This window comes from Eucyclogobius newberryi, unplaced genomic scaffold (genome assembly GCF_026437365.1).
Source record: "Eucyclogobius newberryi isolate DKJ021-1_F unplaced genomic scaffold, fEucNew1.0.hap1 SCAF_2, whole genome shotgun sequence".
In the NCBI taxonomy this organism is placed as follows: domain Eukaryota; kingdom Metazoa; phylum Chordata; class Actinopteri; order Gobiiformes; family Gobiidae; genus Eucyclogobius; species Eucyclogobius newberryi.
In genome coordinates, this window is record NW_027315834.1 from 6,541,197 (window position 1) to 6,557,464 (window position 16,268).

General features: G+C 39.8%; 1 protein-coding gene across 1 annotated transcript in view; it reads right to left on the reverse strand.

The window, feature by feature from the left end:
* cacna1c (calcium channel, voltage-dependent, L type, alpha 1C subunit) overlaps positions 1-16,268 on the reverse strand; it is a 305,644-nt gene that overhangs the window by 186,117 nt on the left and 103,259 nt on the right. Inside the window, exon 3 of the mRNA XM_072455203.1 lies at positions 15,843-15,948. Within this exon, the coding sequence (XP_072311304.1) occupies positions 15,843-15,948 (106 nt within the window). The remainder of the gene's footprint in view (positions 1-15,842; positions 15,949-16,268) is intronic.

Genomic DNA, 16,268 nt, shown 5'->3' on the forward strand with positions numbered 1-16,268 from the left:
AATGTCCATGAATGTATGGTAACCATGGTAACTGTTGAGCGACATTAGCATATTATAAAAGTACATACAAGTAGAAGTCTAGAGAGTCTAAGGAGCATCTCTTCAGATGTATACATTTATTAATTAATTAAGATTTAAGCGTAACTAAACACTAAATCAACTTGATCAACAGATCTATTGGAAAAGCAGCTCTTCAGGCCCAAATGAGACAACTGGGTGCTGTCTGCATCTAATTATGAAGTTTTTCTATTATTCACCAACCAGGAAGTAAGGCTGGTGCGCCGTTAACATGCTAGTTGTTGTTAGCATTACTGTGACGACAAAACACCACAGGCTTTTATGAACTCCTAGTGATGAATAATTAGAATGATAGGAATGTGTTAAGAAAGTGAAAAATAACTTTGGACTGCAAGAATTGCTTGAATTAACAGGGTTTTTTGAGGTTTTTAAGACCAGTAGTGCACACACTGCTTGTGAATACGAGTCAAGTAAAGAGAAACAAAATGGACATAGCACAGATTTTAGAACATCACAAAACATATGTGGCAAAAAATCCTTGGAAATGACGTTCTCTGGTGTTTTGTCCGTCCGGCTGTGCAGACTGAGACAAAATAAGAGAGAGGTGGTGTGGCTGTGCAGCAGGATCCCACAGCAGATGGCTAAATGTCACTGAATGCCACAGCAACATGACTCCAGCTCGCCAAAAAACAAACACAGAGCACAGCAAAGGAGAGATTCAACTGTACCACACTAAACACACATTGGCCTAATATTAAGTAAATAAGATTGCTAATGTAATAATGGCTTCCCCTCATCATTCAGCTCCATCAACTGTTAGTAGTTTGTCATCTCTGCTGATCTAAAACAAGTGAGTCAACGACCAAACATGCGTAATATTCTCCTAGTCTGCTCCTAGTGTGATGGTACTGCACTGTTACATCATGAAATCATCGCGACCCCCAGCTCATGCTTTGTGACCTACCGAAGGTTCCTGACCCCCCACCTTGGAAACCACTGATATGAGGTACCATATATGACAGTTGAGTGCTAAATAACAAAAATAATTATACTGTAAGTCTTCTTTATGAGACATTAAGTGCATTTTCATTTTCGAGTTGCTGATAAACTGCACTGCCACTTTGAGATCAATTCTAAGACAAATGGAACAATTGAATTGGCTTACTGGCACTTGACAAATGCATAACTAATTGGACGCAATGTATTCTGCATTCATAAGATCCATTTTTGTTGTTGTGTGCATATATTACATAAATATTTGGTATTTAAGATGTATTAATAATTTCTTGGGGGAAAGTTTGAGGAAATGACTCCACCGTAGGACTTAAGACTTGCTTGTAACATTTCAGCCCAATGTCCAACTGTGGGCCGTGCTGAGAAGACATTTGTCCAAAGGTGTCACATAACAAACAATGACGAGGAGTGTGACTAAATGAGGTCATTAGGAGTGACAGCGCTCCCTGTGGTGAGGAGGTGCGGCGCTGAGGGAGCTGTAATGTGGGCCGATGCGAAGTGGACACTTTTAGATCAGTAAAAATATCTTGCTCTCTCCCTTTCTTTCTCACTCTCATTCTCTCAGGCGGATCAGGAATCACATGCAAATTCAAACTAAATATGCACCGAGGTAAATCTGAACAGGAAGTCAGTAATGATATTAGCGTTTAGAAGGTAGCACACGGTAAAAAGCACACTAGGAAGGTTAGGTAGTGCACTTTTAATTAAGAAGACTAGCCATAGAACATCCAAAAAATAGCCCTTCTTTTTTGACCTCTAAAGTGATTATGAAAGAGTTCAAATCAGGGCAAAACAATGCAAGAAAAAAGCAAAAGATCACCAAGCACTGAGTGGAAATTTCCCATTCTTTATCGCCCAAACGGGACTATAAAAACCAGACCCAGGTGCCACAGCTGCCATCACTTGGACGCCTTATCGCTCCGTTTTATTAAAGGTGATAGACGAGAGCAAGGTAAAGAATAAAACTAAAAGTTCAATATCTAAAATCGCATTATGATATCACAAAAGCAGTTAAACTTGCCCGAGCAAACACTGTTTTACAACCCACTATAAAAGATAAAAGTACTTGCTACAAAAATGATGCTACAATACCTGCACATATTGGAGAACTGACTAAAGATAAAGATCATTTAATAAACAGCAAGAGCACCAAACCGGCACCAACCCGAGGGTAGTGCGTGCTGTCGTTGTATCCTTGAGCAAGACGCTCACGTTCTTTAACTTCAGGAATGTATTGTCACAAATTATAGAGTTTCTGTTAGCTTAACCTTAAACCAATGGAGATTTTAAGATGTTAAATACTAGATTTAGCCTTCATTCAACCCCAGAGCACCACCTTGAGGTATAAATGGAGTGATGGTAGGCACAGCTATGTTTACGTACGTTATCATATTTGTGCGAACCATCACTCATCACCTTTATAAATGAGACATAAGATGCCAATGACAGTAGGGGAACTTGTCAACAACCCTATACTGTAATTTGAGATTTTGTTTAGGAATAGCTAGCTGGAGGATATTGTGCCACTGTTCTATTTTGATGAGGATGAAACCCAACAAGACCCAGGGAAAACAGAAAGGCCGCATAGTACCTGGGAATAGAACCGGGACCTTCTTACCGTGAGGAGAGTCCAAACCTCGCCACCTTTAATGGAATGAGATACATTTCAAATCATTTCAGCTCATTACGATAATACATGCATTCCAAGATAATTGCAACATCTAGAAACATCAAGAAAAGTAGAAAGCAGCAAAAATGGGCCTTGGCAGTGAGAACAGAGGAGCTGAAATTGCTGTTTGAATTGCATACTTGGGTAAGGTTCATTTTCAACTTCAAACCTAATGTGCAGCAGTGCAGAAAAATAACTAAATGTCTTCAATGGAGCAGAAACAGAACATTTCTCTCAAGTGTAAGTTTGTAGCTAAAATACAGAGATTCCACGAACACAGCGATAATCCTGGTTCACTCAAAAACGAAATAGGGAGAAGAGATTTGTCATTTTGAAAGAATGGACAAAGACTGCACCATAGTCTAAAGTAGGGCTTGAGATTTTTTTTAATTATCCATGTTGCTCAAATCAAAGAACTGTACTGTCCGCTCCATGCAGGGGCGATTCTAGGGAGTGTGGGGTCCCTAGGCAGAAATTCTTAGGGGGCGCCCCAAATTTTTATACACCATGTACCACACAAAAAACCTTCGGTCAGTAAGCACAACCAGAAATAAACCATATATTAAGCGCACGGGCGGCTTCGCGGGGGCCTGGAGCCCCAGGCAGTTGCCTGGTATGCCTAATGGGATGCAGCGCCTCTGGCTCCATGTCCAAACAAACATGGCGGCTGTGAAGCATTGTTAGGTGCAGCACCTCAGGGAAAAACATGAAACTTTTCAGAACAAGGATTAAATCCAGTGTAATCCAAGAAACAGCTGAAACAGAACTAAACCAGGTTGCAAGATATTATGATACAATGTTCATTCATTATAAAATGGGATATGGTCAAACACACTACCAGATGTTTGAACATTACAACATTATAAGCTAAAATATGAGCGGTGCAGGTTGTCATGCAACGCTGCCTGCGGCTGGAGCCCCGGAAATAAGTTTACCGTGTTCCGCGCTAAAAAACTGGTTGTAGCCTATGCAAGTCAAAACAACACTGATACTCACTGTCACTATCATTTATCATCATGTTTATTACTCGAACTCACCTGTTCGTTGCAAGGGATAGGATTTGGGTGGTCAGATGTTGGTCCATATCCTCCTACAAAGTGTTTTGAACAAATGTAGGTGCTCCTCCTAGTTTTCCCGACTTGGAAATGTCCTTTTGGTCTGCCACACGCCCGTATCCACAAGTGACATTTGTCCCTTTTTCCTCGTCGGCTTCGGGAAAGTTATGAACCAAACGCCCGTTATTTCAGGTTCATCGGCGTAGTGAGAATCACTTTTACACGTTCCATAGCAGCAGTGTCGATTCTAGGTTGTAATAATCACTGCTTGTCCCATTTACTGCTGCTAACACACAGTGTGAATATGAAAATACACATGAGGATATAATCCTGCCTTTCTTGCTTCAAACTGGATTAAAAGTTATTGTGGAGTGGGTGCTGTTTAATTTTTTTGATACCAGTACTTTAATGATACCTACTTTTTAATACTGGTTCCTGAATGGTTCTTTTTTAGAGTGTAAATGAATGGCCACAATTGTGCAAAAACTGTTTTTCCAGCATTTAATCATGCTATAACTATTAAATTATATTTTAAAACATACTTGTATGACGTCTGCTCCATTATAACTCAAAACCACTGCACAATTGAACAAGAGCCACCCAGCTGATTTATGCAGCTCACATGTACCAACATGTGGTTAAGTTTCACAGTGTGTGCTTTAAATTCACATTAATGCTTTAACAACATGTTTACCTGACCAAAGAGGATGACTATGTCCAGGCTTAAAACGTTCCTCTTCGAAATCGCTTATGGTCAGACTAGTTAGGAACAGAAACATAAACCCACAGCTTTAGCTATGCTGCCCTAGGAGTAACTATGCTGGGGGAAGTATGGCAGCTTGAGCACTATCCTCTTCTTCTTCTGACTACTTATGCTATCAAACAATATTTATTTTTTGATTCCACTTGCAAACTGTTCACCGCCTTCTTTTCTTTCTCTCACTCCTGAGGACCTGTGGACCCAGATGCCCCTCCCCTGGTGAAGTGGTCCCTGCCCTGTGTGGACGGTCCCTCATCTGCCTGAGGAGTGGGTCCAGCTCGCCCCCGACGGTCCCTCATCTGCCTGAAGAGTGGGCCCAGCTCGACTCAGTCGGTCCCTCATCTGCCTGAAGAGTGGGTCCAGCTCGACTCAGACGGTCCCTCATCTGCCTGAAGAGTGGGTCCAGCTCGCCTCAGACGGTCCCTCTTCTGCCTGAAGAGTGGGTCCAGTTCGCCTCAGTCGGTCCCTCATCTGCCTGAAGAGTGGGTCCAGCTCCAGTCTCCTCGTGTCCGTCTGTGAGAGTCGGATCTCTCCTTCACTGGAACTCCTCCAGGTTTCTACGCTTTTTTCCCAAAGAGGTTTTTTTTGTAGTTTTTCCTGGCCGAGAAGGAGAGTCTAAGGACAGAGGACCCTGGGACATCGTCCCTCGCCACCACAGACATTGTCTGACTCCCTCGCCACCACAGACATTGTCTGACTCCATCGCCACCACAGACATTGTTGATTCATTTCTCCCTGTGGCCCTCAGAGGCAACTGTTGTTGTGATTTTGGGCCTTATAAAAATAAATTGATTTGATTTGATTTGACTATGGCGAAGATTGGATAATATTTTAGAATTTCCTGCAACTTCATGCGGACCCGGGCCACATCTACTGTGAGATTACACTCCAACCAGGACCAAGCACGAAAACGATGGTGAAGTTTGGATCACATTGGCCGAGTTTTCAACTGCAGGCGGAGACTGGATGTGGAATTATAAAGAAGCGCAACTCTGCACCGGATACTGTATATTCCATTGTTTCTATAGCTCTCCTGTTTATGATGATATACGTTTATTTGGACATGGAGGACTAAAGTTGAAACATGCGGCCTGTGCAGGGTCCAGTCACTGTCTGGGGTCTGCGCTGTTCACTCATTGACGTGGATATCTTTCGGTTCCAGTCCTTCTTGGACCTTTCGGTCAGTTCCTACTTGGAACTGAAAAACGGCGCCCAGCCCTATTGTGAACTGGGTGTTATTTGCAGAAAAAAATACTAATGGGAAAAAAGACATGGATGAGACGCTGCAGTTTAACTTGACAGCTTTATGAGAGGTGAGTAATTATTTTTTCAACTTACCGTATTTGTATCCTTCGCTCCTGTGCCTGTCACTCCATCAGCCCCAGACCATGGATCAATCAAAATTACTGGATATTGTATTGCAATCTTAAACCTGTTGAGTTACTAGTGGCCAGTCCATTGGTCCTGCTGCACATAAAAACCTTCACCATCCAGAAGGCATTTTCCCCATAGAGCGCAATGTAAAACAACAACTGCTGTTGTTTGCCCGACGACACCTGCAGCTTTAACAAAGGTCGGATTTTGTGGCAATTTTTGCCTTTTTTTTGTTCAATTTTTCTTACAACAGCGTTTTAATTTTTAGCTTTGGATTGTGCTGCTCCGCTTTGCCACTCACTCTGAGTGCACTGGGTAGTGTTGTAACCCTAACCCTTGTACTCGCTCGTGAGGGAGAAAAGCACAACTGCCAGTGGACTGAGAGCCTTGTGAAGGCTAAACTGGCAACATGCATCATAAATTAAAATGGAAAGAAAAAAAAACTACAGACTACAAATGCAAAATCCTGAGAACTACCAAAAGAATCAAAAGTGGGACCTGTACCACATTTTGCACTGGAATATAAAATAAACATGTAGCGGAGTCAGCAGAGGGACCAGAGGACAGTGTTTAACTAAATGAACCTATTGTACACAGACTTTGTTCTTCTGCTATAAATAGACACTCCTAGCAACAGCAGAGAAGTACCCAGAGGAGCAGCATGTTAACAGCTATATATAATACCACAATTACACGAAAGGGAAAGAGGGCTCATCTTTTTTACATGGGCTTCAAATAGTCAAACCATTTTCTCATTAAAAGTAAGGCTTGAAAAAGTTTTGAAGGTTTTAGCAACATCCATCATTGAAAGTGGTTGCACCTTCAGATTCCACTGAAGAGAAGTCCTTTGAACACTACTAACCAACTTTAAATGAGGGCTTGAACTAGGAATCTCATAGTTCGGGGGTAAATGCTTGACCCATTAAGCTATAATACATCATCTAATTTTGTCCTTTTACTGAACCCTTGAATACAAATCTGTGAGCTTTTGACACATTCTTTCCACATTAAGAAATAATGAATCTTTCCTTGGGCCATGACTTGCAAACATCCCAAATGTTTAATTAAAAATCCAAAATGTTTGAGTCATCTAGGACTTGTCCTAATAACAGACTAACAGCAAAATCAATACAGGAGATATAACCACAACAAAGGGTAATAAAATTACAACAAAATCTAAATAAATTAGTGGTTGAGTGGTTAGCCAGTCTGTATGAAACCTTTATGCCACAAAAGGAGGAGGGATATGTATATTTACATCTGAGTGGTTCCTTGCACTCACAAACCCATTATCACAATTTTGATTTTATCGTGCATTTATTTTCAGACGTGCGCATGATTTAGACCAGCTTTTTTTTTTTTTTTTAAACAGAAAAGATTTACCAACCTAAACCCTCCGGGGAGTGAGTTGGAAGAGGATGCAGAGCTCCCAAGCAGCACGTTGGAGCCCTGATTATAAGAATAAAGACGGATACTCCAGCTTTACGTAGACGTTGTTGTTTTTTTCTCTTCAAACTTCAAAATACACTTTTGATTTGAATCAGCATCCAATTGCCTGAGTGGTTCAGTTCATTTGGGTAATTGTGAACGCGCAATCAAACTCTGATCCGGACCAAAGAAGCAAACTCTAGTCCAGATGAAAAGGTCGTTGACATCCCTAATCTGGGGCAGGTTGTGGGGTAAATACGCAAAACCCAAAGAAAGAATCCAAACAGCACTAAAGTTCCATTTATATATATTTTTTTTTTTTTTTGTGACGCGGATCAGGCCAAGCTCTTGATCGCTCCCTCATGTTTCCCCATAATTCCTTCGATTCGGTTCGATTGACAAAAGCGTATTGTGAAGATGAAGCGGACCAGCTCAGAGAAAGAGACAATGTTGCAAATTTGGTCTCCAATCGGACTGAGTCCGCTTCAATTTGTATTTGTGAATGCGAGCTAAATCTAGAAATCTGGACGAAAGTATCGTCTACACCAGGGCAGCTGTGGCTACAATAATACTATCTTACCGAAAAGTGTAAACCTAAACGTTGCCACCACCAAGTACTGAATGAATGAATGAATGAATGAATAATGCACTGCAAAGTGCTTTGAGCATCTTGAAAAAGGATAAATAAATCTTTACATTAATTAATTAATTAAAATGTACAGTAATGAATGTTTTGAACATTTGTGTTTTTTGCACCATTCCTTGCATATGAATTCGTTTTGGGGATTTAATCCTCTCAAAACACCAGTTTTTGGGCATTATTTCATGTTTTGTCCATTTACTTCAAATTATAAATCAGAAGTTACGTCTAGACAGTTTCTCTTACTTGAAATGCAGTTTCCCCAAATTTCTTGAAGCACTACTTTGTATTTCTATATAATTTTGTGCATTTTTTGGCTAGTTTCCTGCAAAAGTTCAGATTTAGAAGGTGTGGGTCTGGCAGGGGAGTGTGTGTTGTAATGGGGTCCATTAGCTTCTCAGGGTGATGCATTGACTGGAGAGGCTTGTTTTGTTGCGGCTGCACCCACTGCTGCGCCGCGAGCAGTGGGTGCAGCCGATTCATCCAACACTGAGTAGTCTGTCAAACACTTCCACCCCATCACCCTCCAATCAGAGGCTGTGGCCCGTGAACTGTACACTGAAGTTTGACAGGCCATTTTATATACACACAGTACATAAACAAACAGTATTAAGAGATTACTACCTACAGCAGAAATGTTAAAGGGCACATATTATGCAACATTTACTTTTTTGTGCTTTTAACCATGTTCTAATATTGTTCCCCCCTTAGCTTCATTCATTCAGTTTGATGGATCCAGGTTAGAAAGTCCTCTCCTTTCCTCAATCTGTGACGTGGCTCAGAGAATCTTCTCTGTTGTTTTTAAGTCCAAATCATTGCCAGACTTGCTCTGTATTTCTCACGTCTAATCACGATCAGTACATCAGCATGGCTACTAGCATCTCTTTGAAAACGTCCCTGTTGTTTATTAATAACATGTCTAATTCCATCTGCAGCCAATAGATTGCGCCAAAATTCAAAATTAGAAAAAAAAAAAAAAAAAATCTAAAACGTGAGATGCAAAACTGAAGGTACTCAACAGCATGTTTAAAGGCTAATAACAATGCAAATGATGCAACATAATTGTTAAACGTTATTAGCTATTTGTCACCATACAATTATACATGCAATATTAGAACATAGGAGATGTTAAGATGACATTCGATCCTGAGCTCTATATGTTGCATATTGGAACAGCAGTGTGAGCTGCTGGCAAAACCTCAAGCAGAAAAGTTACAAAGTGCACCTTTAAATCTAAGTTTTAGCTTTAAGTAGGTTTAAAGGAAACAATTTAACCATACATCATGATTTTACATTTTGTTAATGGGTTGGGTTCACGAGACATAGCAACATTCTAGTTTAAAACTGAGCTGAGGCAGGTCAGAATTAATGGGAGATTTCACTATTTAACAGTCAGATTGCAGATTTGTTGACCTAGTTTTTGGTTCATACCTCTGTATTTACTGGGCTGATCCACATCAAACAAAAACTGGCACAAAGTTCAACACCTCTGAAAGCACATAAGTGACGTTTTGTTTACTACAGCTTCCTTATTTACTATAGTCATTATTCAACTCCAAAAGTGTGATTGTGGTCATTTGAAAGGCCTGAGATTAATATTGCAGGTTTGTGGAACCAATGCGCCAGCCCACCATCTGAGACTATGGCATCAAGTTGTAGAATCCATAGTTAAATAATGTTGATTCTAGAATTCCATGTAGTCATAATCGCAGATGGGGGGCAAGAGCCAGAATCCCCTATTGATTACATTTACTTTGCAATGAAATATTGAAAGGGAAAAATCACTATCCCCTATCCCTTTTTGTATAATACTTCTTGTATTAGACAAAAAAATGCCTTTTAACAATATACATTTTAGCTGCACCCCATCTACATTAAATATCATTGGCCAATAGAATGTTGTGATGTCATCTGAAACCCAGCAATAATAGACATTCCTGTTCAAAACTGTAAAACTGATAAGCCGTGTGTGGTATTTAAAGCAGCAGATTTGAATTGACACATTTAATTGTTGAAAAATGGTTACTTGGCATGCTTAGTAAGCGAATTATAAAGCAAATCTGGTGTATGATGAAAAAGTTTTTTTTTTTTACATAATATGTCTCCTATGAGTGTATAGTTGTTTTACAGAAACCACCACTACATTTACATCAGAATCCCTATCAGACAAAACATTATTCCTTATATTGTGGATATTGCACTTGCTGATATTGTTGTGGTGACATATTTTACTAAAATATTGTGACTGACCGTGGATAAACCAGTTACAAGTCTACCCGCAGACATTTTGAGTTATTCACAGATTCTGAAAGTGTGAATTCAAAGCTATGCAATGATGTCTCACTCATGCACATCTGTGGTCATTTGAATGTATACAACTCTGAATTCCTCTTACTGAGAAAACTGCCTCTAAAGATTCTCACCTGAGTGAGCCCAGAGTCACAGGGGGGCTCATTTGCATCTCATTGAGATAAACCCTCCCCCTGTCACACTGACAGCACCTTCCCCTACAGCTGTCACTAAAGACTCAAGAGGAGTGTTGTTTTATTGATGTAGTGTCAGGACTTGAACTGGACTTGAATCAGAATTAGAAGTAACTATATTAAAATGGAAATACTTGGATTACAAAAGGCCCTAAGTAGCATCAAAGATTCAGAATCAGAATCTGAATAGGGTTTATTGCCATTTTTCGATAAACAGAATTCACAAGTGATTCAATGCAACACAAACAACAAAACATTGAACACTTGGCATGATATGTACATAATGATATATAAGGTACAGTGTTCTCGCTGGGCTGAGGTTTGAGGATGGCAGTGGGACACCAAAAAAGGCAGGCATGGTCACTGCACTGCCTTGTGGGAGGTCTGCATCAAGTTGTCTAAGGCTTCCGTTTGTCTGCAACTAAACAAATCCTTAAATAAATAGTAGCACAAAAACGTGGACAGTAGCGCTCCGCAACAAGCCAGCATTAACCCTGTACTTCCTTGAAGGATGGAGGATACATGCTCATGATCCCTTGGCTCCTTTCCTCCTCCGTATCCAAGGACAGATGAGGAGCATCACTACGGTTACCATATCCATGACAACCTCTCCTCTGTTGCTATTATTGGGATGTTGTCAGGGAAACAGAGTGACATATTATGGGGTGCAGACGGAAATAGAAATCTGGCTCCAAAAGAATTAGAGAAGAGATCTGCGCTATTATGTAAGACAGGCCAAGCTGGTGCTGAGGGCCATCTATACGAGGTGATCAAAGTGTGCACTTCTACAATCTATTTCACTCATTCACCATTTAGCAAAGCAATAGCCAAACGTTTAACCCCTGGTGAGTTTCTTTTATTGGATTTGTAATTGATCATGTATCTGTTTAATTTAATCATGTCTTAGATGTTTTAGTCCTTCTTTGAATTTGTCCTCCTTTAGAACCAAGTGTCCACTGCTTTAGAACCAAGTGTCCACTGCTCCATTGTGGCCGTCTGCGATGAAATTATAATTACTGATCGTGGGGAAAGTGTTTTGTCATGGCCCAAACACGTGGGCCGTAGGTCTCACAGTGAGACAGGGCACAGATATTTAGAGCCGCCGTTCAACCAAAGAAGAGCTGCTATTTACATAAAGCGTGTCTGATGTATTGGAATCTTTGTTGCTCACTGTGTCTACATGTGTCCAACAGTAAACACTAACATGTGACCAACAGTAAACACTAACATGTGACCAACAGTAAACACTAACATGTGACCAACAGTAAACACTAACATGTGACCAACAGTAAACACTAACATGTGACCAACAGTAAACACTAACATGTGACCAACAGTAAACACAAACATGTGTCCAACAGTAAACACTAACATGTGACCAACAGTAAACACTAACATGTGACCAACAGGAAACACTAACATGTGACCAACAGTAAACACTAACATGTGTCCAACAGTAAACACTAACATGTGACCAACAGTAAACACTAACATGTGACCAACAGTAAACACTAACATGTGTCCAACAGTAAACACTAACATGTGACCAACAGTAAACACTAACATGTGACCAACAGTAAACACAAACATGTGTCCAACAGTAAACACTAACATGTGACCAACAGTAAACACTAACATGTGTCCAACAGTAAACACTAACATGTGACCAACAGTAAACACTAACATGTGACCAACAGTAAACACAAACATGTGTCCAACAGTAAACACTAACATGTGACCAACAGTAAACACTAACATGTGTCCAACAGTAAACACTAACATGTGTCCAACAGTAAAAACTAACATGTGTCCAACAGTAAAAACTAACATGTGTCCAACAGTAAACACTAACATGTGTCCAACAGTAAACACTAACATGTGTCCAACAGTAAACACTAACACGTGTCCAACAGTAAAAACTAACATGTGTCCAACAGTAAACACTAACATGTGTCCAACAGTAAACACTAACATGTGTCCAACAGTAAACACTAACACGTGTCCAACAGTAAACACTAACACGTGACCAACAGTAAACACTAACATGTGTCCAACAGTAAACACTAACATGTGACCAACAGTAAACACAAACATGTGTCCAACAGTAAACACTAACATGTGACCAACAGTAAACACTAACATGTGTCCAACAGTAAACACTAACATGTGTCCAACAGTAAAAACTAACATGTGTCCAACAGTAAACACTAACATGTGTCCAACAGTAAACACTAACACGTGTCCAACAGTAAACACTAACACGTGACCAACAGTAAACACTAACACGTGTCCAACAGTAAACACTAACATGTGACCAACAGTAAACACAAACATGTGTCCAACAGTAAACACTAACATGTGAACAATAGTAAACACAAACATGTGTCCAACAGTAAACACTAACATGTGTCCAACAGTAAACACTAACATGTGACCAACAGTAAACACTAACATGTGTCCAACAGTAAACACTAACATGTGACCAACAGTAAACACTAACATGTGACCAACAGTAAACACTAACATGTGACCAACAGTAAACACTAAAATGTGACCAACAGTAAACACTAACATGTGACCAACAGTAAACACTAACATGTGACCAACAGTAAACACTAACATGTGACCAACAGTAAACACTAACATGTGTCCAGCAGTAAACTCGAACATGTGACCAACAGTGAACACAAACATGTGTCCAACAGTAAACTCAAACATGGGACCAACAGTAAACTCAAACATGTGCCCAACAGTAAACTCGAACATGTGACCAACAGTAAACCCAAACATGTGACCAACAGTAAACACAAACATGTGACCAACAGTAAACACAAACATGTGACCAACAGTAAACTCAAACATGGGATCAACAGTAAACTCAAACATGTGACCAACAGTAAACTCAAACATGTGACCAACACAAACATGTGACCAACAGTAAACACAAACATGTGACGAACAGTAAACTCAAACATGGGATCAACAGTAAACTCAAACATGTGACCAACAGTAAACTCAAACATGTGACCAACACAAACATGTGACCAACAGTAAACACAAACATGGGACCAACAGTAAACTCAAACATGTGACCAACAGTAAACACAAACATGTGACCAACAGTAAACTCAAACATGTGACCAACAGTAAACACAAACATGTGACCAACAGTAAACACAAACATGTGATCATGCGTAAAAGTACTCTTCAAAGTAACAACAGAAGAGCTGAGCTGTAAACAGGACCATATTTCCCCATTTCTCTTTCATTTACTAACTTTTCCAGGTGCAAGTAACTTTTTGTCTTTAGAGCTAGAGGTAAAAGATAAACCCTTGTAATGGTGGATTCAATACTAAATAGAAAGACATTTTTATTACAAAAATAGTATTCAATAAAACAAATAAAGCCTCACTAATGCCACAGTCTCAGCAGAATTGGGAAAACCTTGCTATGAGATTTTTTGAATAACTAACTTCACGGATTTAGTTTGTACTTCATTTTTATCACTTTAACTTCAGCACATGCTAAGAAAAAGCACTGTTGCAAGGCCACACGTCCACAGCTACAGTCGGCGTCGACAGTTAACCCTGTGTTTAATCTTCACAACACTTCCTGTCTGTCTGCGGCCTGTAAAACTAATGAACCACAGCTGTACAAGAGCATACAGTATGTGTGTGCGCATGTTCTCCTATCTGAACTGATGACATACAAATACCTCAGTTTATCACTAAATGCAAGACACATTTGACGTCTAAAATGTCTTGCCCCATAAACAGGTGGAGGCAAAATTTGACAAACAAACAAGACAAAACAGGATCTTTGAAAAGTAACAGATGTGACAGAGGGATTAGAGTGGACCGAACAATAATACTGGAACAGAAATCTGCCCCCAAGCAACAACCAGTTTTGAGCCGGTGTTCAGACAATAACACGTTGTAATATACAGTATTGTGCACTTTTCCTACCAACATGAACGAAATACATAAATTAAAATGAAAGGGAAGAAATGTATTAAAATAACACTTGTTTTGATATGTCAAATATTCTGAAAATTGCTAAAAACAGCCTATTCATGGGTTTCAGTCACATGACATGATTGTTGTCGTTGCCATTTTGAGGATGTCCCTCTATGCTGTACTGTATGTATCTCTGCTGTTAGATAGTCATGATACTCTGAAAGTATAGGAGACAAAATATAAACGAAAAAGGTTGATACATGAAGAAGATAGAAGTTTACTGTTTTGATCCTTATAGGCTAACGCTAAAGCTGGGCTATCTGATGTTTACACTGCGACAGGAGGAATTAAGTATTTAACTAACTCTCACAAACCCTTTTACAAATGTATTCATTTTCTTTTCTCTTTCCCCCCCTTTTTAAAAAAAATATGTTGTTGCCCGGAGGCTTTATTGACAGGAAAGTACAGAGTGAAATGGGGGATGGGAGGGAAGGGAGGACATGTAGTAATCCGTCAGAGTCTGGGATTGAACTCACGACACTGTGGCTGCACTTGGAGCCCGGCATATGTGTGCTATGCCCTAACCGCTCGACCACTGGGCAACACTCAAACGCATTCAGTTCTAGATGTCAACGTCAAAGTGAAACGGCTAGACCACCCAAGCACAACCAATCCGAGCGCTGCTTTCAGCTCTTGCGGCTTGACAAAAAATAACATTTATTATATAATTTATTATATTGTAATTGAAGAATAATCCTTTCAATGGAGACTTTGGAGCTTCTGTCCTCAAGATGGCAGTAGCAATGAGTGTGTCACATTATTTCGCATTCATGAATACTCAAAGGTACTGTAACATTTATCAACGCATTTATTAACATTGGACATTATTTCTTTCTCTTTAAGTCTTCAGTTGTATCTGCCGTCGAAACGGAAAATTAACTTGTTCTGTTGTTCAGTATACCCAAACAATTAAGCTTTCACTAAATAATTTTACCTCGACAAAAGTACATTGAGAATAAACAAGTCAAAAAGAATGTATTCAGGTAAAGTACAGATGTCTGAAGTTGCATTAGTGCTATGCTACTAGCTAAACATATATGGTAGCAGCAGAAAAAAGTTAATTATAGCAAACTATGGTTAAGATGCACCTATCATGACCATGGATTATTTCGATCCCATACTTACAAAAATCCTTAAGTTATTCATTTTAGGGACATTAAAATCTGAAAATTATTATATGTTTCCTGATTCCGAGAAACAAAGCATTTGATGGGTTCCTTCTCTCACAATCATAAAGCTGAGATATTGTCCACCAGCAGCATGTCATACGATATCACCAAAGCACATCTTCTCCCAGCTCAAGAACACTGTGTACGTTTTGTCGAAGTAAAACATGCAGAGCCTCAAACACTGCAGTGCTAAAGGTGAAACTTCGAGGTACTCACCAGGTTGGAGTTTGTGGCATTCGAATCGTCTTCGGGAAAGGGGATGTAGACGGCTAAGGCCACGCAGTTGGCAAAAATGGTCATCAGGATAATGATCTCAAATGGTCTGAAGGGGCGAGTGTTAAGGAAAAAGGCATACAACAAAAGCAACATATATATACATATAAAGTTAAAGCTAAGGCAAATAAACACAATTTGTACACAACGTAATTCAAAGAGCTTTGCAAAACAGGAAAATATGCACCAAAATCACAACTGCTTTAGCCTGGATTTGAACATTGTCAGAGTAGCGCCTGTATCACAACTTCAGGATGAGTTAAAGATGTACTATGTAACTTTCCTTGTTAAGGCTCCTCCATAAACATTCATAGACATTCTCTATCTGCCCTGGTTGCTCAGACTCTTGGCCGATGATAACGATGATAT